The 22,269-nt window shown below is 42.6% G+C and overlaps 1 protein-coding gene across 6 annotated transcripts in view; it reads left to right on the top strand.

The window, feature by feature from the left end:
• The first annotated feature begins 3,886 nt into the window (after positions 1-3,886).
• The window catches only part of FAM20B (FAM20B glycosaminoglycan xylosylkinase), a 41,694-nt gene continuing 23,311 nt past the window's right edge, over positions 3,887-22,269 (top strand). For 3 of the 6 annotated variants that reach the window (XR_003428519.1, XR_003428515.1, XM_027086198.1), the window contains exons 1-2: positions 3,887-4,017; positions 16,825-17,333. Coding sequence is in view for 1 of the 6 variants with exons in the window: in XM_027086198.1 (XP_026941999.1) it covers positions 16,957-17,333 (377 nt within the window). In the remaining 5 variants the exon portion in view is untranslated. Of the gene's footprint in view, positions 4,018-6,976; positions 7,194-11,235; positions 16,620-16,824; positions 17,334-22,269 lie in introns of those variants that run through there. The other 3 variants (XR_003428516.1, XR_003428518.1, XR_003428517.1) reach the window with 3 other exon arrangements.

The raw sequence follows: 22,269 nt of genomic DNA, 5'->3' as shown, positions 1-22,269 counted from the left end.
GTGTGTGTGTGTGTGTGTGTGTGTGTGTGTGTGTGTGTGTGTGTGTGAGATGCTGTCCCTGGGACTTGAGAGGTTCCCTCAGAAGGCACTGACAGAGGTGCCACAGGAAGGGTTAAGTGGGCAGTCCCGATGCTGTAAGCAAGGGGTGGGCTAGGAGTAGCTCTGCAGAGCCGGTGGCAAAATGAGAGAAAGGAGTTGCCCAGGAAATGCAGAAGCAGCATCCATAGAGAGCCCCATGCAGGGAACAAACCTGCCCCGGAGGCAACGAGACACAGCACACCTCCTAGCAAGGAACAGAAGGACACGTGTGCTCCTTCACTTACTAATCCTCCCGCCACCTCCACCCAGGCTGGAGCACCTTGGACCAGTGTGAGCTCTCCTACAGCTCCCTTCCATTTTCTTGATGCAGAATTGACTTAATTCGTTTCATTAGGATCCATCACTGTGGGTGTATTCTCTGAAAAGAAGGAGTGTGTGTGCTGTGTTCGTGTATGCAGGCACCTTGAGACAGTACTCCCCTCATACCTTGAGATTGCTGGACTCTTATGTTCCCCTTATACCTAGGGCTTGACAGATTGTCAGAGACTTAGAAATTCTGCAAGAGTTGAAGGAAAATGCTTACAGTGATGAAGGGGCCAGGAAAGAAACCTCCAGTGATCCCGATTCCCCAGGTCTGCAGGACCTGCTCTCCTAAAGTTCTTTCAACTGTTGAGGATCTACCAAGCGCCATGTACAGGGTTAGTGCTATGGGAGATACAGATGTGAATAAAACACTGTCCTCAGCTTCAAAGGGTTTACTGTTCAGGGGAAGAGGTCAGACATATCCCCAAAGACATCAATACAAACCATACTGCGAGAGAGGTACAAAGTACTGAGTCTCAGAAGCCCAGGAAAACACGTACAATTAGAAAAGTCAGGAGAGCCTTCCTGAGCAAATGACTTTAGAGAGATATGTAACATTTTCACAGATGAAGGTCGGGGTGGGGTGAGGTGGGAGTCCCGCAGGAAGTGAGCTGCCCTTGGCTGGAGGGGGACAGCCAGATCCCTGCTCTGATTTCAACTCAATGCACTTCAACACATCAGTGCAGAGACACTACCCTGCGTGAGGCAGTTCACAGGTGGAAATAAAGGTGAAGTAAAGTCAGTCTGTGTCTTCAAAAGCCTTGCAATTCAAGGACAGGGAAGAGAAAGGCAAAGGGGGAGATTAGACAAAGATACCTAGTACCACAAGATATCACATGCGTTGTGAAAAGAAGCATCACAGAAGCCTTGGCAAAGTGCTCCGACCTAAATAACGGAGGCTCTGCCTGACCTTCCATTCTGTTTCTCAATATTAGACTGTAAAATTCTCAAGGGGGAGGACCAGGCCTTCTTTGTCTTTGCATGCCCTGGATATAGCTCAGTGTCCGGCCCTTGATAGACATTCATTGAAGGAAGGAAGGTGGAAGGGAGAAAGGGAGGGAGGGAGGGAGGATGGGAGGAAGGAGGGAAGGAAGGAACAATTCTCCCATCATTTGCTGAGGAAGTCTGGCTTTAAATTCACATAGCACTGCCTAACTTTGGTTCTTACTGTCCCTCTCTGCTCCCACCCATATTTTGCTCACCTCAATCCTCCCTCCCTTATTGTTAGTGTGGGCTGACAATACCAGCCCACACTATCTTCCTGGACCTCAATTCCTTCAGTGATCACAGAGTCTGTGCTGCATAATTTTAAGTACTCCGTATTCCTTGCAGCTGCTTCCTGTGTGCTAGTCATGTAAACTCTTTGAAGGCAGAGTCCCTTTCTTAAATGACTGCATCCCCCATAATACCTAGAATATATTGACTGTTGATTGGTTGGGAAATAAGGCCCATTACAGGAGGGAGGGGCAGAAACACATCCTGGGGTGGCATGCACAAAGAGCCTGGATAATGGGACCTAGTGGAGAGAAAACTGGGGGACCAAACAGTTTTGCTCTCTGAAAGCCTCTGACACAGAGGCCCCAAATCCATGATTCTCCTTCTCTCTGAGGACAGAAGAAGAGAAGGTGTGTCTGTCCTGCAGCATGTGGGGTGGATGGAAGGATTTGATGGATGTGAAATTAAGCACTGAAGTGGGTTGCCTAGAGAGGTCATGAACCCCTCTCTCTGAATGTCCCTAAAGACAAAGGGATCACCAGGAAACTGAGGCTGCACTGACTGGCCTCCTGAGGAGTACCAGTTGGGCAGTCCATCCTTGCTGTCTTTATCAGAGTTACAGGTAAGAAAGAGTCCTTTGGGGGTAAAGCATCTTAGAGGAAATCTTGATTTGCCCTTTTGCTTTATGATCTCCGGATGTAATGAACAAGGTTTAGGAGGATTCGCTGACTGCAGGCAGACCAATGTTACTGTGTAGAGAAATAAAGTGGACTCTCATTACTATCCAGCTCATTGCCCCAAGAATTATGTGTTCCATGGTCAGAAAACGACCGCCAAGCATTTTCAAATACATCCAGTGAAAGGCTGATACAACTCCTGCATTTGACTGTGTACTCCTTCTTGCAATGACGTAATGTTTTCTGCAAAGGGGCTGCCTCCCTAACTAGATTGTCTGGAGCAGATATCAAGACCAATTATTTCTCTAGGATCATCTGATACTAAGTGCTCAACAAATACACAAATGAATAATAACTAACATTATACAATAATCTGCAAGTACTCTCCCCACACATTTCCTAATTTAGTCCTCACAACAACCCTGTGAGGTATGTACTATGATAAACTCCCATTTGCCAGGTAAGGAAACATACTCTGAAAGATTAAGTGGCACACCTGATATCATACAGCCAGTTAAGGAGTTCTTTCCTTTGCTTAAATGAACTATGGAGCCTGAAAAAAGTGTCAGCCAGGGCTCTCCCGTCACACATCGCATGGATCAGTGTGCATTATAATATTTCAGGGACAGGCACACGAAGTCCAAGTTTAGTATATGATGAATAAGTGAATGGATGCGTTATACAGCGGATGCACCGTAGGGAGTCAGTGGAAAGGAGACAGTTTAAGAGAAGGAAGAATCTTTAATTCAAACTATTTATAAGGAGGGAACTCCCTGGGGGTCCAGTGGTTAAGACTTGGTGCTTTCACTGTCGTGGGCACGGTTGGATTCCTCCTCAGGGAACTAAGATTGCACAAGCCCCGCGGCAAGGCCAAAACAAAACAAAACAATTTATAGGGAGTCTACTGAGTGTCAGGCATTGGAGACCCAGACACGACTGCCCTGTCCTCATGCGCCTTACAGTCCATTGCAAAAGACAGACGTTAAGAAACTATTACAATAAATTAGTCACACTTTTATTAAATGCTACAAAATGTAGCAGGGAGCTTTGGTCTGGTCCGGAGTAAGAGCGCTCACTATGGTAAGGCTGGCCTCTTTTGGGCAAGGGGTTACACTTATATAGGCAGAAGCAGAAGCCGAGGCAAATGAAAAGGGCAAAAGGAGGACGGAAATTGCTTCTCACAAACAGAACTTGACCTAAGGGACCCCTACTTCCAGTCCCGCTGACTGGCTGCCTAGCTGCTCACGAAAACCAGGAAAGAAAAAGCTAAGGCTAGAGAGAAGTTAGAGGTCCATTTACGTAAGCGGGGCGGGGCGGCAGGGAGAAGCAGAAGAGGCGTGAGCCTGCGTCAAGAGAGTTAAGCGGACCAGCCCGGGACGCAAAAGGTTAAGGCGGGCGGTCCGGATCAGGTCCGGTAGGCCCGCCCACCGGAGGGCGGGGGTGGGGCCTCGCGGAAGAAGCTCTTGGATTGGCCGCGGGGAAGGCGTTACGCTAGGAAGGTACCAACAGTCGCGAGCCGCGGAGGCGGGGGGGTGGGTGTGGGACCGCGGGGTGAGGTGGCCAGGGAATGGCCGGGCCGGGTGTGGGCGGGAGCCGCAGTAGCGGCGGCTGGGGGCGGTGAGCGCCGCGTGGGGCTGCCCCTTCCCGGAGGTGGCGGGGGCGGCCGGGGCCGCGCCGCACCGCACCGCGCGGGCGGCCATGGAGCGAGCCTAGGGCGCCGCAGGTGAGCGGCTTGGTGGCGGGAGGGCGGGCGGGAAAGTGCAGGCCCACCCGCGGGCGGGGCGCGGTGCGTGGCGCGCGCCGGGCTGGGGCCGTCTGGGGGCGGGGCGCCTCCCTGAGGGGCCGGGCACCAGTGCCCAGAGCGGTCAACGAACGGTGGCTGCCTCAGAGACCGGCCCGGGCCGCGCGCCCCGCCTCGCTGACCCCGAGAGGGCTCCTACCGGCCGTCGTGGCTGGAGGGACGCGGCCGAGCCCGTCGCCTCCTCTGCCCGCCTGAGGCGCGGGCCTTACCTGGGGGCGCCTTGAGCCGCCCGGGATCAGTCCAGTGACCCACCCTCGCGCCCGGACGCGGTCCCCAGAGGCGACTGGCCCTGGTGCCGCCCTCGTGTCCCGCCGAGTGCCCGTTGCGGCGGCCCGGGGGGGCAGCTGTATCGCGCGCCCGCGGGCCCACTTCGTGGCCGAGAAGTGCGAGTGACTTCCAGGCCCGAGGCAGGAGGCAGGGTAACCGTGCCTACGGGTCCGCGGTCTCCTCGGGGTCGTGCACCCCGCGCTCGCAGTCGGGCAGAACTTAAGGAAATGATACGGTTGTCCCAAGTGGGTTGCGCTTGAGATTTCATTTCCGGGTGCTGTGGTCCCGCAATTAAAAGCGAACCGAAACGTTGCCATTAATGATGAGCGTGAGCAGTTGTCAAGTTGCGTCCTTGATTGTGGGATCTGATAAGAGTTTCATTCTAATCAAGCTTCTGTTACCTGCAAGTCTCTTGGTAGGAAGAGAAGGGGTAGAAGGATGTTGGAGTGAAAGTGGAGGGGACAGGACGTGATTGGTTGTTAGGGAATTATTAGTCCTTTAAATGGCCATATCGTCAGTTGGAAGGGTGAGGAGTTTATAATTTGGGAAAACGAGGGATGCTGGGTACAGTGACTTGAGTTTAGGACCAAGTATCAGTATCATCCCCACCCAGCTAGTTTCCCTTCAGAGGTTTGATTTCTCACCTTGAAAAGAAGGAACAGGAATGTGGGTCTTTTAGCTTTTAAATTGCAGGACTTTATGTAAAACGATAACTATGATTACTGTTTACTAACTATTCCTATCCTCCTTGTGTTGTAAATTAATGCATAAATTTCATTGCGGTTGATTATTTTTTATTATTTATTTATCTGGCTGTGCCGGGTCTTAGTTGCGGCATGCGAGATCTTTTTACTTGATCTAGTTCTCTGACCGGAGGTCGAACCCAGGTCCCCTGCGTTGGGAGCGCAGTCTTAACCACTAGACCACCAGGGAAGTCCCATGGGGTTGATTATTTTAAATTGGGTTAGAGACCTCAGTGTGCTCTATGTATTGCAGTCCTGAAATTTATGCAGGACCTTTGAGCTAAGCCTTAGAGCTCTTCCACATACATTGTTATTTATCATCAAGACATGTCCTTGAGAAACTGAGATACAGATGTTAAAGATGCTAAGTTATTTGCCTAGACTTAGAGCCAGTCTAAGGTAGATTTAAAATTGTTTTGCGTTAAATTAATAACTTGAAGTTTGTGGAGATGTTGGACTTTGGCCCCTAGAACTGTTCAGTGGAATCAATCAACAGGAGGGCCTTCCACCTTTGAAAGTGCTTGTCAAAAGAGAATTAAGAGGCATAAGCAAGCAATTCAGAGTCAGCCTCACTTACATTAAAGTGCAGTGATAGAAATGAATGCTGGTAAAAGATGATCAGGAAATCTTGGAGCTCATAGCTTTTCTTCAGTGTGACTGGTAAAAATGTGAGATTGATTTGTTCTCTTTGTTTCTCTGGAGCTAGTAGGAAAATAGCCATGATTTAGTTTAAGAATGAAAATTGGAAAGCACACACCCTGGGTTCTTTGAATAGGGAACAAACAGATCCCTGTTTCTATCATCTAATCCTTTATGTCATAGAATTTCTTTATGTTGAGTTGATAATTCCTTGATAATTCCTTTTAGTCCATTCTGTTGACTTCCATTTGTAGACTCCAGTTCTTTCACACAGCGTTAAAGCCTCTGCTTTTTTTTTTAAATATTTAAGATATATTTTTATTTTTTTGCATCTATATTGGCGTATAATTGCTTTACAATGGTGTGTTAGTTTCTGCTTTGTAACAAAGTGAATCAGTTATACATATGTTCCCATATCTCTTCCCTCTTGCGTCTCCCTCCCTCCCACCCTCCCTATCCCACCCCTCTAGGTGGTCACAAAGCACCGAGCTGATCTCCCTGTGCTATGTGGCTGCTTCCCACTAGCTATCTATTTTACGTTTGGTAGCGTATATATGTCCATGCCACTCTCTTGCTTTGTCACAGCTTACCCTTCTCCCTTCCCATATCCTCAAGTCCATTCTCTAGTTGGTCTGTGTCTTTATTCCTGTTTTACCCCTAGGTTCTTCATGACATTTTATTTCTTAAATTCCATATATATGTGTTAGCACATGGTATTTGTCTTTCTCTTTCTGACTTACTTCACTCTGTATGACAGACTCTAGGTCCATCCACCTCATTACAAATAGCTCAATTTCGTTTCTTTTTATGGCTGAGTAATATTCCATTGTATGTATGTGCCACATCTTCTTTATCCATTCATCCGATGATGAACACTTAGGTTGTTTCCATCTCCGGGCTATTGTAAATAGAGCTGCAATGAACATTTTGGCATGACTCGTTTTGAATTATGATTTTCTCAGGGTATATGCCCAGTAGTGGGATTGCTGGGTCATATGGTAGTTCTATTTTTAGGTTTTTAAGGAACCTCCATACTGTTCTCCGTAGTGGCTGAACCAATTCACATTCCCACCAGCAGTGCAAGAGTGTTCCCTTTTCTCCACACCCTCTCCAGCATTTATTGTTTCTAGATTTTTTGATGATGGCCATTCTGACTGGTGTAAAGCCTCTGCTTTTTGTCTTTTCTGAATTTTGAATTTCTAAATGAAATTTTCTGTTTCTTCTATTTGCAGGGCAGACTTCAGCTTCCTACACTTTGTATGACCATCATTTTAATGGTATAAACCGTGAAGCCAGATACTTCAGCTCTTGAATTGACAACTTTTTAAAAGAGCAACCACAGTGGTTGTCTCTCAGTGACTGCTACAATCTCATACTAGAAACAGGAGGCTGTTCTTTGTATTCTGTGGCCATAGTTGGAAACAGTAAAAAGGAGACTGTCTTCTGAAGGTGATGTCAGGCCACTCTGGGACTAAGGGCCAGGTAGTGGTGGGGTGAGAAGCACAGTTACAATGAGGCACTACAGTTTGGTGTAGTAGTGATGATGATTGATGTACTTTTCTTTTTGCACCTCACAGTGCATAGTGCATAGTAGGTGTGCAGTAAATGTTTGGTGGTTGAATGAATAAATGGAAAACAGTATGCGGGAGGAGGAAATATTCTAGGCAGATGATAAATTGTTTAGTTCCTCTTTACAAGAAAAAAAAAGCCAAGAAATTGTGTTTCTGATTCCTGTTGAAAATAGTTCTGTTGAGATGGGTATCTGTAAAGGATGTTACTTGCTGGAGCTGCCTTGAGATCTAATTTTGTGATTGGGTGGTGTTCTAGCCACCTGCAGCCTGGGTGCAGCTTCACAGACCTGCTCCTGCACCTTTCTCTGGCTAGGCTCACCGAGCAGTTGGATTGGTAGACAATATTTTTGCACTAATAGAAGAACTAGAGCTCTTGGTATTGGCCATGCCAGTATCATTGACCCGACTGTGTCCGTCTTCTGGTCCTTCATATTGGGGGTGGGAGAGGGGAGTTACCCCTCCCCGAAATGCTCCTCATTCCACACCTGTAAATCTCTCCCACACCTGTAAATCTCTCCCTCTTTTCCTTCCTTGAGCTGCCTCTGTAACACTCAGGGAGTAATGAATTCATTGGCACAGACCTGGGGTACAGAACAGAAGACCTTACTTTGCAACTGAAACTAGCTTTTGACCAACTTACAATGTCAACATGACTGCTAGAGCCATTTAGGAGAGAATGTAATGCAAAGCTCTCACTTGTGACTTTTGTCATTCATATCCAAAATCAGAAGAGGGAAGGCCTAGCTCTGGACCTGGTGAGTTTGGGGGGTTGCATCTATTATCCCGTATGAGATAAGAAATGAAGGCTGATGCGGAAAGGTATTGAGCTTTGGTGTGTGTTTAGCAGACTACTTTCTGGCAAGGTAACTACCCAATGGAGGGGAAGGTGTTAATTTGGGTACATTTTAAAAGGAGGTCAAGGAATATGAAATTATGAATGTGAAACACAACCAAGTACAGGATGAGACAGTGAAGTTGATCATTCCATGCTCTTAAATGCTAACTTTCTGCTTTATATAGCAGTGTGGGAATAAGATATTGGGTGCAAAAATTCTTATTTTAGCTATATTTTTGTGAAGAATTTTTTACAATGTATTATATGTTTTGTTGTCTTTTTAAGTAATATAGTGAAACCTTTATAGACTTGAGGTTATGGTTACAGACAGTAATCCTGTAGGGCTTTGAGGTGATTGAAATATGTAAGTTGTTAGTCCCCTCTGCTTTTTGAATTCTTGAATTTGCTTTCAGTAGGCAATCTGTCTCTTTCAGAGGTGAAGAAGCTGTACTTTTGCTGTTGTTAGCATCCCTGCTGCCCTTTTTAAAATTTTTGCAGCTTCTGATCTTCTGTGGAGTAGCAACCCAGATAACACTGCTTCCTGAAACTGAATGCAAAACAGCTAAATAGGCTTAGTGAGGGTCTGCCTGCCTCTTCTGTATTAGTGGATGAACTTTGTGACCGTTATTTTGGCTGCCCAAAGACCTTTTGTTCATTTCCTGTTTCTTATCCTTGGTTTAGATAGTGAATTTGCCCTCTGTATAGGTGCATTTATGTCCCTGTAGTTCCTTCTGTAGAAAAAAGAAAATGATACGGAAATACCAGTGTTTGGTTCTCGTTTCAGAAAGCATTGCCAATAACACTTGAAAATTTGGTTCCAGCCCTGTCTTGTATCATTCTTGGGCAATGTTGGACCATCTCCAATCTTCCTCTTAGCATTTCCAGATCATCTTTACTCCCAGTCCCAACCAACACCAGACACCAGCTTGGCAATAGCAGTTGCCTTGAAAGATGGAAGCAGGGTATACAGAAGGCAGCAATTTAAAATTGAGTATATAAAGTTGGTATACATATTTGACATTTCAGCATTCTTACTGTACTGTATATCTGAATTCATTATGTGACTTAGTTTCCTTATGTCTGTTAAAAATAAAAAGAGGCCATCTTTAAACCAAAGAGTTGAAGAAATTCTTATAACCGTAAAGGTCCCTCTCCCGTGCTCTTCACTCCTTTTATTCAATAAGCATTTTATCCAGTACCTCTCATGTGCCCTGCACTGTGCTAGGTTACTTGGAACTACAAAGAGAGTAAAATATATCCCCTGTCCTTGAGGAACTTACAATAGGGTAGAGGAGACAGGCATGCCAAAAAATATATGTGTGTATGTATGTGTGTGTGTGCATTTATATTCATATATAACAAGGGATCGTGCCTGGAGCCACTCAGCCATAACTCAGCACAGACCTGCTTGGGGTTCCTATTTCTAAAGTGATCTGTGGCCTGTCAGCTTGACAGACCCTAGAACATAAAGTTAAAAGTGTGAGGTGTCACTGTTGAATAAAGCTTACATACCTTTTCAAGAACTGTAGTGAACTGAACAATAAAGATGGAAAACATGAAAATCTGAAGTAAATGTTATATGATTTGAAATTCCATATTTTTATGCTATATAGTAATTATATTCTATATAGCCTTAAATGGTTGTTAGATACCGATAATTGAGCAGTGAAATACCTGGAACTTAGGAAAGTTCATTATACCTGGCCCATTTGAAACAGAATGCAAATTCTTAGGCATTTCCTTAGAGTTTCTAGATCGGTGAACACTGCATGTGTTGGTTTTTTAGAACAAATCTCACTAGCAGTATGAGCTGAAGGTTTTTTCTTTTCATTTTTCAAGGAAGAGCATTAGAGGGTTGCCCTAAATCAAGGTTTAAATGGGACAGGTTGCAGGAATTGAATTTTTTTCAAAGAGGGAACAAATACTCCATAGCCTGTTTCAGTTTTACTCTCACACCAGGAAGAAAGGCTACTTTATGCTTCATTAATGCCTGGTGATCATTTTCTTTCCTTCCTTCACAGGGAACTGTTAGAGGATTTACCGAAAAAAAAAAGTTTACATATGTGAATAAATATTTAAGTGGAAGTGAAAACTGTGAGAAATATATAACACTTGAACCAATTCAGACTATATGGAGATTTGATTTTCTGTACCTGTAACTTAGGTTACTTCAGAGCTTATCTTAAAAGCTTTAGGACCTGCAAAGCTGTCATCTTTAAAACACAGATTTAATTTTCCAAACTGAAGAATATTGTGAAGGGCATTCTATTCAGCTGTTTTTGTGAAATAGAAAAAGTTCATGCTCCCCATCTGTTTCACTTACATTGAATGTGGTAGAATTGAACTTTGTAGAGAAGAGAAACAGGTTGGTCAAATTAGTGACATAACCTCCCAGTCTTCTTTTTCACTTGGTACCCACTCTGAAGAAACCTACTTGCTTCCAGCCTTAGCTACTCCTCAAATTTAGGAAAGGATTTAGTTCAGGAATATAAGATTACTAGAACTCTTGGTAATGCAACATAGGTATCCAGCCCCTGACTGTGTAACCCAAAAGACAACATAACCAATGAGGGTTATTTTCTTTGTCATTCTTTCTCCTCAGGAAGTCATCTTTGGGTTTTTGATACGGTAATAATGACCAACAAGAATTACTATATGTTGTCCAAGCACTAATTTTAGCACAGTACGCGTGGTAATGACATTCATTTTTAACAATTCTGTGAGTCAGGTAATAGTGTTCTTATTTCATTTTCCATATGAGGAAACTGAGGCCCAGAGAGGTTAGCAGGCATTCAGACCCAGGCATTCTGAATCCAGAGCACATATTCTTAACCCCTCTGCTACAGAAGAGTTTATATTTAGAAAGAAGGTGAATTAAGCTGTTTCTTAAGTGGAGAATTAGCAGGGAAAGGAAAACTATGTAGATACTGATTAATGATATTACTTGTTGTTAGATTTTGTCTTAGTTGAAGACTCCCAATTGAACGTGAAAAAGAACAGTATTATGCTGTTGTGGGCAGTGGTGGCAGTGCAGGAGTAGGCTGGTTTTCTGAGGATAATAGGGATTTATTCATGTAATAAAAACTGGATGCCATTTGGTATTAGAGGTTTTGACTTCCTAGCTAGAAACACACAATGATAAGTGGAGAGATTTCTGAATGCTCTTTATTTTACTTACAATAATTGTCATTAACCATCAGGAGAGACTGCATTTATTTCTAGGGGGCAGCTAGTAAGAATGTAGCACAGTGCTCTAATGTCACCACCAATTAACAAAAGGGCAGTATATCAGACTTACCCCAAGGTGAAAGTATGTGTGTTTTTAATTTTTGTTGTTGTACTAAAGGGTTGTAATTTTGGCTGAAGTTTAAAGGTTAGGCTTTATAAACTGGGTGTGTATAGTTGTGTGAGTCTGTGAGTGTGTAAGGTTAGCCTTGATTGCTCTAAAGTATGTAAAGGGACTTTAGTAAATGATCCATTTGAGATTCTGTTTTTTTCTTGTGTTACCTTTAAGAGACCTTAATTATTTATTAATCCAATCTTTATTTGTATTAATGGTTAATTTAATGTCTCCCAAATAGTTGATATGGACAGAATAGATGTGAGAATGCTGGGTTTTTACAAATTACCCCCAAATGTAGTGGCTTAAGACTAAATGATTTGTTGTTTCTCATGACTGTATAGATCACCTGTGCCCAGCTGACTGGTTCTTCTGCCCAAATGATATAGGCTGGAGTCAGATGGGTGGCTGTATTTAGCTGGGGCCTCAGTTGGAACTGGAATGCCCTTAATGGCTTCACTTCTGTGTCTGGCACTTAGCTGGAGTGGCCGGAATAACTAGGGGCTGGCCAGGTCTCCCATCATTCAGTAGTCTAGCCTGAGCTGCTTTACATAGTAGCTTGGCCCCAAATGGAAGCTGCTAGGTCTTTTAAGACACCTAGCACACAGCCACTTCCACAGCATTCTGTTGATCAAAGCAAGTTACAAAGCTAGCCCAGATTCAGGGGAAGGAAAAATAGATTCCACCTCCTGATGGGAGGAATTGTTGGTGTCTGTCTTTGTAGACAGTCAACCAAAAACTCTTAATTAAATTCAGGTCTTACCTTTTATACTAACCAAACCTTCAGAGGTTTGCTGAGACCAACAGTGACCAAAGAAGAAGTTTGTAAAAGTGTCCTTGTAATTTCTACTCAGGATCAAGGGTGAGGAGATTGTGTGAGTAAACATGATAAGATATTTTACTAGTTATATAATAAATCCTACCCCCTTCACTATCTCCTTTGTTAATAGCCCTCTGCATGAAATGTTCATACAGAATGTTTTCTTCCGGTATTTGACATTCACAAAGCACGTTACATTCCCTTCATGTGGTAAGAACTTGATTTGACCACTGAATTGGAAGCACAAAAAAAGAGTATTACTGAAGGCTTCACTTTAGTTGCTATGAGCAGAAGTTGGGATTTCTTCTCCGTGACCTTCGGAGAAGTAGCGTGAGGTTGTCACTTGATCAGAGGGCGATTCAACGTGGCACTGCTACTGATAAGACTTGGAACCTCACTGGTGGCTTGTGGGAGCCCTTGGTATTATAGTAAGTGTTGGGGTGCGGTCTTTGCATGTTCCTCAGCAGCCACATATATTGAATTTTATCAGCTGATGACTAACGGATCTCTGCACTGATGTGTATTTCTGTATGTGTTCCTCCAGACATCAGCCAGATTCTTGAACAGAGGATTCTAGTCTTTATCTAAGACTTCTTTTTCTATGTGAACCTATTTCTCCCAAAACAATTTTTAGTCATAAGTTTATCCTTATGAAACGCTTATCAAATGTGTAGGATAGTGTGTGTGTGTGTGAGAGAGAGAGAGAGAGACAGGAATGAAATGTTAGCTTCCATATCAAGCCTCATTTCACTGATGGAGCTGAGAGTGGAACCAGGGTTCAGTACGAAAATTCCTTAATAAGCTTCTACCTTCCAGAACTCCAGTCTTGGAATTTATACCAGCTTTTAGTGTGAAGACTTACACACTTGCCTTTTTATATTTAACATTTTTTGAGTTATGTTGTTACCTTGAGACTGTTCTTTGAGGTAGGCTCTGTTTCACATAACCGAAACATTAAAATAAATGACCATAATATAACTGGACAATGTTACACTGTTGGAGGCATTTATACAGGAGGTGAGGGCATGAAATATAGCAGGCAGCCTCCTGGGAATGCAAGAGAAGTTTTCATGAATAACTTGGGATATACCCAGTGATCTTGCTTTCATTTTCTTAGTATCTGAAAGGGGGGATCCTCTTAGAAACCCAGTTTGCAGAGCGTGCATAGTATGCTGTTATCTCAAGTAAGAAAAGAAGATAATACAGCATGGAAACTGTCTTGGGTACCCTCCCCTCTCAAGCATACAGGAGAGAAGGGGATCAATTGTAAAGAGTAAAAGAGTCTGCCATTATTAGAGGATGGAATTATTCTGTATCGTGCATCTAATACATTTTTCTGGAATAGGAGTCTTGCAAACTCATAGACTTTTCGTAAAAATTCTGCTAAAACCTCTACATTGTCGATTTCTTGAAGATCATTGTGCTTGCCCTGTAGGCTGAAGGAGTAGCAGCTTTCCAGCTAAAGGAAAACCTCTTTCTGAACTGTCAGTACTTAGAAAAAGAGACTGTACTCTGAAACCACCAACTAAATTGAGTAGAGTGTTGGTAGAGAAGTAGATTCCCAAAAACAGGAGAGCTAATTAAGGACAGCCAACATTAAGGTGCCAGTTAATACACACTCATTTGATACCGAATACCGAGGAAAATAACAGCAGAGTCCTAAGATACTTGCATAGCCTCATTTGCAGTAGTTTGTTCAGTTTAGGTGAATAATGCAGGTACCCTTACTATGCTACGTACTGCAGGGAGTGCAAAGGTAGTTAAGACCACTAAGGAGCCAGGATTCTGAGAGGGGGATTGAGAACGACATACAAGAAGACACTGGATAAGGCAGAATGTAGTTAAGTACTGGTCTAAAGGTGAGAGAGGTTAGTTACTATAGTGTGAGGAGAGACCAGAAATGGCTTTGGAGATGGCCTTTGAAAGCTTAATTAGGCTTTAAGCAGAAGATGGGAAGAAAAGATAAGAGCTAGAGGAATTTTGAGAGAGTTCCAGTGAGGAGTGACTTAGGGGACCATGTTTGTGGTGGAAGCTGACAAGTGATGAGTGAAGAGAATGAGAGTGATGCCTAGCAATGTAGATTGGCCGAAGTCATTTAGGGTAGGGCTTTAATGCCTTGCTAAGGGATTTATAGAACTCGAAAATGGTGTGTGATTAGAAATATGATTTTGCTGCATTATCTAGTCTGGATTGGAGAACCTGGAGGCCCAGAGGCAGTTCTTTCAGGGATCCAGTAGAAGGTGCTGAGCACTAAATGAAGTTGATGGCTGTGGGCATGACGGGCAGTTGTAGAGAACAGTGTCAAATTGCAATCTTTCTTGTTCTACCAGGATGTGGTGACTAATCACAAACAAGAAAACTTGTTCAGCCCCTTCGTTAAACCTGCCCTCACTACTAATCTGCAGAAGTAAATAGTGAAGTGAGGTAACAGTTGAACTCTTCAGTTCACTTAATAGAAATTTCTGTCCTAGTTGAGTGGATGAATTATCTGCAGCCCTGAACTGATGAATGTGCTCTTCTGAGGCCCATCAGAAGGTAATGAGGTTTCAAAATTGAAAAGCATACAGACTCACTTTGTTTTGTTTGAATTTTGGAGCTACTAGAACTTCCTATTGCATTGGTGATTTAAAGAAAAAACAAAAAGCCCTCACTCTCCCTAACCTTTGTGCTAAATGTTTAGATATAATTTGTTTATATAGCATAAGGGAGGAATTTCTTCATTCTAAATGAAATGAGCAGCATCATTAGAAGTTCCCGAGTTAACCAGACTTTAGTCCCGAGGAGGGTTTTATAGGAAGTGAAAGGCTGTTCATCTGACCCCTTTGTGCCAGAATTGTACCTCAGCAGGAGGTAGTTGCAGCTGGAGGTGCTGAGGAAATGATTGCTGACCCAGGGAGATTTCCATGCTACCTTTTACCACTGCAGCCAGAGATGTGTACTGCTGAACAAATAATTGAAGAAGTTGTGTGGTTTAGGTCATGTTGGAACTAGCAAAAATCTCTGAAATCTGCTCTACTAGCATTGCTGTTATCAGTAATCACAGGGAATTGTTTTACTGAGTTTCACACCAAACTTGATACCATCACAATTACATTTTGGATGTACTTGAGTTGTCTGTGTTTCAGCTAATAGCGTTATGTACTCCCTGGGAGATGATGATGCAACAAATCAGGTGGCTGGAGATAATTAGAATTTGAATGTGACTCTGGCTTTCCCATCTTTATGAAAATGAATGGGAAGAGAGGTTAATCACCACGAATAAACTGCATGTCAGCAAGCTCTGAGCAAGGTGCTGCCCTTAGAACACACTGTTGCTCTAGTAGACTGTTTTTGGATGTGTTTCCAGCTGATATTAGGGGAGCAGTCTCCAGTTTGGGTGGGAGTGTCTCAGCCTGAATCGTTTGTCCTATCTTTTGTATTGGTTTTATTTCTTCAATTAATGGTTTGAGTTGTTAAATGAATTGGAGAGTGAAGCAACACCCTGTTATCTTCTTGTCATCTTTGTCTTAGCCCAGTGCATGCTGCCTGTAGGCATGTAGCAAAGTGAGCTTGTGCATGTTTTTAAATGGCCCTGTGGAGTGGAAAGCAACCTGTCAGCATGCAAATGAGGCTGAATTGTATGTTCTTGACACCCTTGCAAAAATCTTGTATTTGGAATCTTTTAGCTTCAGAATTGACCAGAGGGTGTTGTGCCCCACACTGGAAGCAGCACTTCTTTATGTCTGTGGCATCAGTATCTTTGTTATGTGCCTGACCAGTCCAGATTTCATGGTGTTGCTCTAGTACCAGGTTTCATTAGTTTTCTGGTCATGTTCTACTAATAGCCAGATGGTATAGCGATATGTTTTTCCTTTACTTAATTTATCCAGATTTGATTATCCATATTTTACAGGGTTTTTAGTTTTGAAAAATAATTAGTAGAAGACTGATTAAGTAGAGATATATATCTGGGTGTTTGTTGTATTTAAATACATGAATAGCAGATATGACATGTCCAGGATTGCTAGGTATTTGAATTTGGAGAGGGAGTTATTACTCTCCTCTGTACCCTCTTTGGCATTTTTAGGAGTTCCTATGTTATAACGTGTCATAAAACTTATATTTGGAGGAGATAACTGAAAAGTTACCAAATACTGGTGGTTTTGGATATTCAAAAGTCCTTTATGGATTTTGAAAGGTAAAAATGAAAGTTAAGGAGTTATGCATATCTCAATGTTTTACTTTTTTGTGCTTTTTCCTATTGTTTTGGTTTCTAGGAATTGGTAGCCATCCAAATGGCTCCTAGATGGCTCTGCACCCTATTAAAACGGTAGTATTTGCTTTTAAATTTTCAATGTACCCGGTTCTTAACTATTAGGTCCTTCCTTGGACCAGTTCATTTTAAATTATTGGGTCTTCTCGGGCATAGGATTAGCAAGGCTAAAATGGTGAGTAATATATTTGAGGCTTGCAAAAGATTCAGGGATGGAAGGACAGAATTCTGATTGAATTGTGCTTTATACTTGGGCTTGCAGGAATTGTGGGAGGCACCTCAGTGAAGAAATGGACCAGTGTGTATAATCATGGAATCTCCTTGCTGACAATCACCACCTGCTCTCCTTGATAAGTGAGAGAGAGTAGTCAGGGGAGAAGGAAAAGAGGTCACCATGAAGCTAAAGCAGCGAGTCGTGCTGTTAGCAATTCTCCTTGTCATCTTTATCTTCACCAAAGTTTTCCTGATTGACAACTTAGATACATCAGCTGCCAACCGGGAGGACCAGAGGGCCTTTCACCGAATGATGGCTGGCTTGCGGGTAGAGCTGGTGTCCAAGCTGGACCACACCTTGCAGTCTCCCTGGGAGATTGCAGCCCAGTGGGTGGTTCCCCGGGAAGTGTACCCTGAAGAGACACCAGAGCTGGGGGCAATCATGCATGCCATGGCCACCAAGAAAATCATTAAAGCTGATGTAGGTTATAAAGGGACACAACTGAAAGCCTTACTGATACTTGAAGGAGGACAGAAAGTTGTCTTCAAACCTAAGCGGTAAGTCTTCATCTTGAAGTTATCTGTGCTGTTTAGTTGTAACTTGGGATTTATATGAGTGCTCATCTCCCTCTCTTGGTATTCTCTTCAGTAAAATGGGAAGGAGAGACTAGAAGATCTCTGAAGTCTCTTCTAGCTCTTAATGTTCCATGATTCTTTGAGTAAGGGAAATTTATAGGAATATGTTTTGGTTCAATATTAGACTGCACATTTTACAGTTAGAGCTATCCTTGATTCTGAAATTTGTCAAGTATCTACTATGTGCCAGATGTTAGAGATACAAAATGAATTGGTTAGGAAATAAGCAACTTGTCACCATAAGTGTACAATTAAAGACTGGGCAACCACATGTCAGGGATGCTGTGGAGTAGGAGTTCCCCAGAGTTGGAGTAGGTTTTGGATGGGTGACTTAAGTCCTTTTTAGCACTAAAGCTGTGATTCTTTCACTTGAGCTTTGGTTTTGTTTTAATTAATAGGCTTTATTTTATTTTTTAAGCAATTTTAGGTTTACAGAAAAATCAAGGGGAGAGTACAGAAAGTTCCTATATATCCCCTCCCCTCTCTTCCCCAGTCTCTCCAATTATTAACATCTTCCATCAAATTAGTACATTTGTTACAGTTGATGAGCCAATATTAATTTATTAACTGAAGTCCATAATTTACATTAAGTTCACTCTTTGTGCTGTACATTCTGTGATAGTTTCAATAAACTCATAATAAGTATTCACCATTACAGTATCATACAGAATAGCTTCCCTGTCCTCAGCGTCCCCTGTGTTCTATCTATTCATCCTTCCCTTCCTCCCCCTGAACCCCTGGCAACCCCTAATCTTTTTACTGTCTCCATGGTTTTGCCTTTTCCAGAATGCCATATAGTTGGAATCATACCTTTTGTAAGCTTTTCAGGTTGGCTTCTCTCTGTGTCTTAAGGTTCCTCCATGTCTTTTTGTGGCTTGATAGCTTTTTTTTTTCTTTTTCTTTTTTTCTAAATAATATTCCATTGTATAGCTGTACCACAGTTTGTTTATCCATTCACCTACTCAAGTTTTGGCAGTTATGAATAAAGCTGCTATAAACATTGATGTGCAGGATTTGTGTAGATGTAAGTTCTTAGTTCATTTGGGTAAATACCAAGGAGCACAATTGCTGGATCATATGGTAAGAGTATGTTTCATTTTGTAGGAAACTGCCAGTCTGTTTTCTAAAGCAGCTGTACCGTTTTACATTCCCATCAGCAGCGAATGAGAGTTCTTGTTATTCCACATCCTCAACAGCATTTGGTGTTGTCAGTGTTTTGGATTTTGGTCATTCTAATATGTGTGTAGTGATATCTCATTGTTGTTTCTTTTACCTGTTTTAAGCAGAGAACTGGGCCATTTTAGTTGCCTCAGTCCAAATTTGAACTAGAGAGGGCTAGATCATATGTTGTTAGACAGTGATCCCTTTGGGCTTTTTTAAGGATCTACAGAGATAATTCGTGTGGCCATTCTATAGTATAATTAGTTTTTTTTAAAGTTTTCTGTTTGTATATGAATTTGAAATAGGTTAACATGATGGTGATTTATATTCTTTTGACAGGTATTAGTTACTAGTGGATTTTCTCAAAATTTGTAATGTCGAAAATTTTCTGTGTACTAAACATTTTTTTCATTCCTCAGTAGAGCTTTTGAGAAAATTGTAACACATAACTTTGGGTCTCTTGCTGGAGTGGGAGAAGAAATATGGGGTGAAGGGGTGCAAAAACCAACTGTGACCAGAGTAGTTGGCTTAGCTCCCTTCATGGCTCAAATATCAGTAGATAATAGGCAAGCAGAGAGCTAATATTATTGGAATTCCAGAAATGGAAGGGATCTGCATTTGCCTGGAACTGGGCAGTATGGTGTGTGGAAGATGTGGAAATTAGGAAAGTTTTAAAATGCAGTAGACTTTTGGAGAACAGAAAGTCTGATTGGCAGGTAATGAGAAAAAAGCATAGTTATGTGGGACTTGGATCTAATTTCTGTTGCATGCACACCATTTGCCAGGCATTACACTAAGTACTTTCGTATCTGTTAATGCTTTTAACCTTTGTCACAACTGTGGGCAGTTACAGTTCTTATTTCCAGAGTAAGAAACTGAGACTTAGAAAGAATAACTTGAGAAAGAATAACTTGACAAGATCACCCTGCAGTAACTAATGGAGATGTCAGAGTGTGAGCTTGTGTTCTGCCACACACGTGTGATTCTCTTAAATTTGTTTGCTTTCCTGTAAGAGAGATGACATGGATCACCCATCATCAAAAATTTGCTACTTTCCTTTTGAAATATGATCTTTGACCTCTTGATTTGTAGCCTGAGAGATCGCAGCATAAGCAGAGTGATGGAAAGAAGACAGACTAAAAACAGAAATTAAATTCATGTAAAAAGAGATGAGTTGCAGGCATTTTGTGCTTAAATAAAAGGATACCCTCTCCACACCCACTATTTGTACACTAAGAATTGAAGGTGAGATGGGACAGCAGGAAGTGTTAGAAGGCAGATATTACTGATGGTGTGCAACATTAGTATTAGTCCAGGTGCTTTGCAGTTAGGACTGGGGTATTCAGACAAAGCATAACTGGAGGGAGGAAGAGGCCAGACTGGTGACTAGTGGACGTGGCAGCAAATAAATGCATAAGCTAACCTTAGTCACTGTTGCTTTATCTCATATCTCTTACTACCACTGAAGCCTTCCCATTACTTTCCTCTTCCAGACCATCCTGAAATCCACTTTCATTCTTCTCCCAAATACCCATATAATTACTGTGCTCCCCAACTTTAAAACGTCCAGGGATTCCCATTGCTCACCAGACAAAACCCAGCCTGCACAGCCTAGTGGCCAGCCCCTCACAGCCTGGTCCTCCTCTCTACACCCAGCTCTTTATTCTTGTCAGTGCAGCCCCTTCCTCCCCCATCACCTTCTGAAGAGCCCTTCTCTATGCCCAGCTCCAGAGATGCTCCTGCCCCACCTCCCGCAAGCTGTCGGGCACCTGCAGTAGGTGATAGCGCTCTAGTCACTGCACACACTGACCTGGGCTGATTACACCTGGCACTCTCCCGGGGTGGGGAAAGTGGGTGCACATTTAAGTGCTTGTAGAAATTGACTCCAGCCCCCAAACACCCAGCAAATTGCTATTCTGACCCTGCGGGCCTCTGAGGCTATTTAGTCCTAGTGTAAGTGCAAATTAATGTTCTTGGTCACATTCTGATGTCCTTCACCAGAAGGATAGAGTGATTTATTGGCAGTTACTGTATGAATTTTGCTGCTCTGTCAGTGACTTAAGATCGATTGCTTTGTTGAGAGGAGGATCTAAGACCTTTCTGCTAAGTCGAGACGTGCACCTTTCTTTAACAGCCATTTGTGGTTCAGCATTTCTGGAGCCTGGTTGTCCATGTCCTCCTGCCAGAGATGGAAGATTTGTATAGTACATGAAATATATAGGAATACAGTGATGCCTTTATTTGCACATTTTTCCTTACTACATTATTATAAAAGTGATTTTTTTCAGTATATTTGGTTGGCCAAAACGTTAATGGGGCTTTAAGTAAAAAAAGACATTTTTCACTTTCATGAAGATCTTTATTGAACAACGTGTTCACTAACTGAACGAACCTTTTGGCCAACCCAATAGCTGTATCCTTTCTGGAACTAAATTGCTTTTCACAGGCAAAAACTGCAGTTATGGTGGGAAAGGAACGAGACGGCAAGGGCCTGGGGGTGGGTAGAAGTCAGTGACTGATCTTAGGAAGTGCTGAAAGGGACCTTGGAGATCAACTAGTCCAACTATTCATTTTACAGCTGGGGAAAATGAAATCCAGGGTTCTGACTTTCCTTATTTCTCATAACCAAAGCATGAACTAAGGATTCAGACCTTCGGACTCCAATGCAGTTCTTTCATTTTGATTTTTCTTCCTTTCCCTTTTCCTTCCCTCCCTGTTTCTCCAGCCTACTCCCAAAGTTCCTGGATTTTTCTAGGGTTTTACATTTCACTCCAAGCAGCCTTTCTATGTACTGGAAAGTTCTCTAATGTTTCACTGAAAGGAGTGGACCTCACAGCACCACAAATCTTCCTGTGGCTCCTCTGGAGTCCTGAGAAATAAGGTATTCAAGGACTGTCGCCCAGCTTTATGGACAGCCTGCAGCTGTAGTGGAGAGAGAAGTGCTTGAATAGTGTCAGCTTTTGCTGCAGTCCTGTTTAAAAACTGAGACTTTTAATTTGGAGGTAACAGGTGTAATCCTTGGCAGCCTAAATGATGCTTTGACACTAGAAACAAAAAAATACGTTTGAGTATATTGACCATGCTAGGAAGAAACTGGTGTCCAACCAGGTGTTTTTGCGTGTCTGTCTTCTAACATAAATGTTTCATCACTTTGATTTGAAAATGTGTTTGGTGGACATGGTTTTACTTTGTACTCTGTGGTCATTTATGTTGAAGGTCACTGCCTTGTACAGTACCATTTCCAAATTCCCCATGGCCTTTTCAGCATTGGAGATCCAAGTGTCCTTAGTGGAGTGCCTCCTCTTCACGTCATTCCCAACTTATTTCTGTCTTGTAAAGCCTGATAGGTCTCCTTTTGATTGAGGAAATGCAAGTGAACAGTAGAGGTCATAGGTGAATTGTGTCTAGTTCTTCCCATTAACAGGGAAGGCAAATGTACCTTTGCCTCCTTGTTAACAAAAACAGAGGCATATCCGGACCATTTTTTTCCCCATGAAATTTAAACTTCTCTAATAAGCCTTGCCATAGCCATTCTGGTAAGCGTTGCCATATTTTCCTTTTACTTCAGCTTAGTCTAATAAACATTTCAGTAGACATTTATTAAGCATGAACTATAGGCTTAACACTGTGCTGAAGATACAAAGATGGTCCTCACCTTCCAGAAAAGTACCTTATAGTTTTACTTAAGCTACATTGA

Source organism: Aethalodelphis obliquidens, unplaced genomic scaffold (assembly GCF_003676395.1).
Source record: "Aethalodelphis obliquidens isolate GAN/ISIS:26980383/991018 unplaced genomic scaffold, ASM367639v1 scaffold55, whole genome shotgun sequence".
Taxonomy (NCBI): Eukaryota; Metazoa; Chordata; class Mammalia; order Artiodactyla; family Delphinidae; genus Aethalodelphis; species Aethalodelphis obliquidens.
The sequence above is the reverse complement of the archived record's forward strand: the minus strand, read 5'-3'. Positions and strand labels throughout refer to the sequence as shown.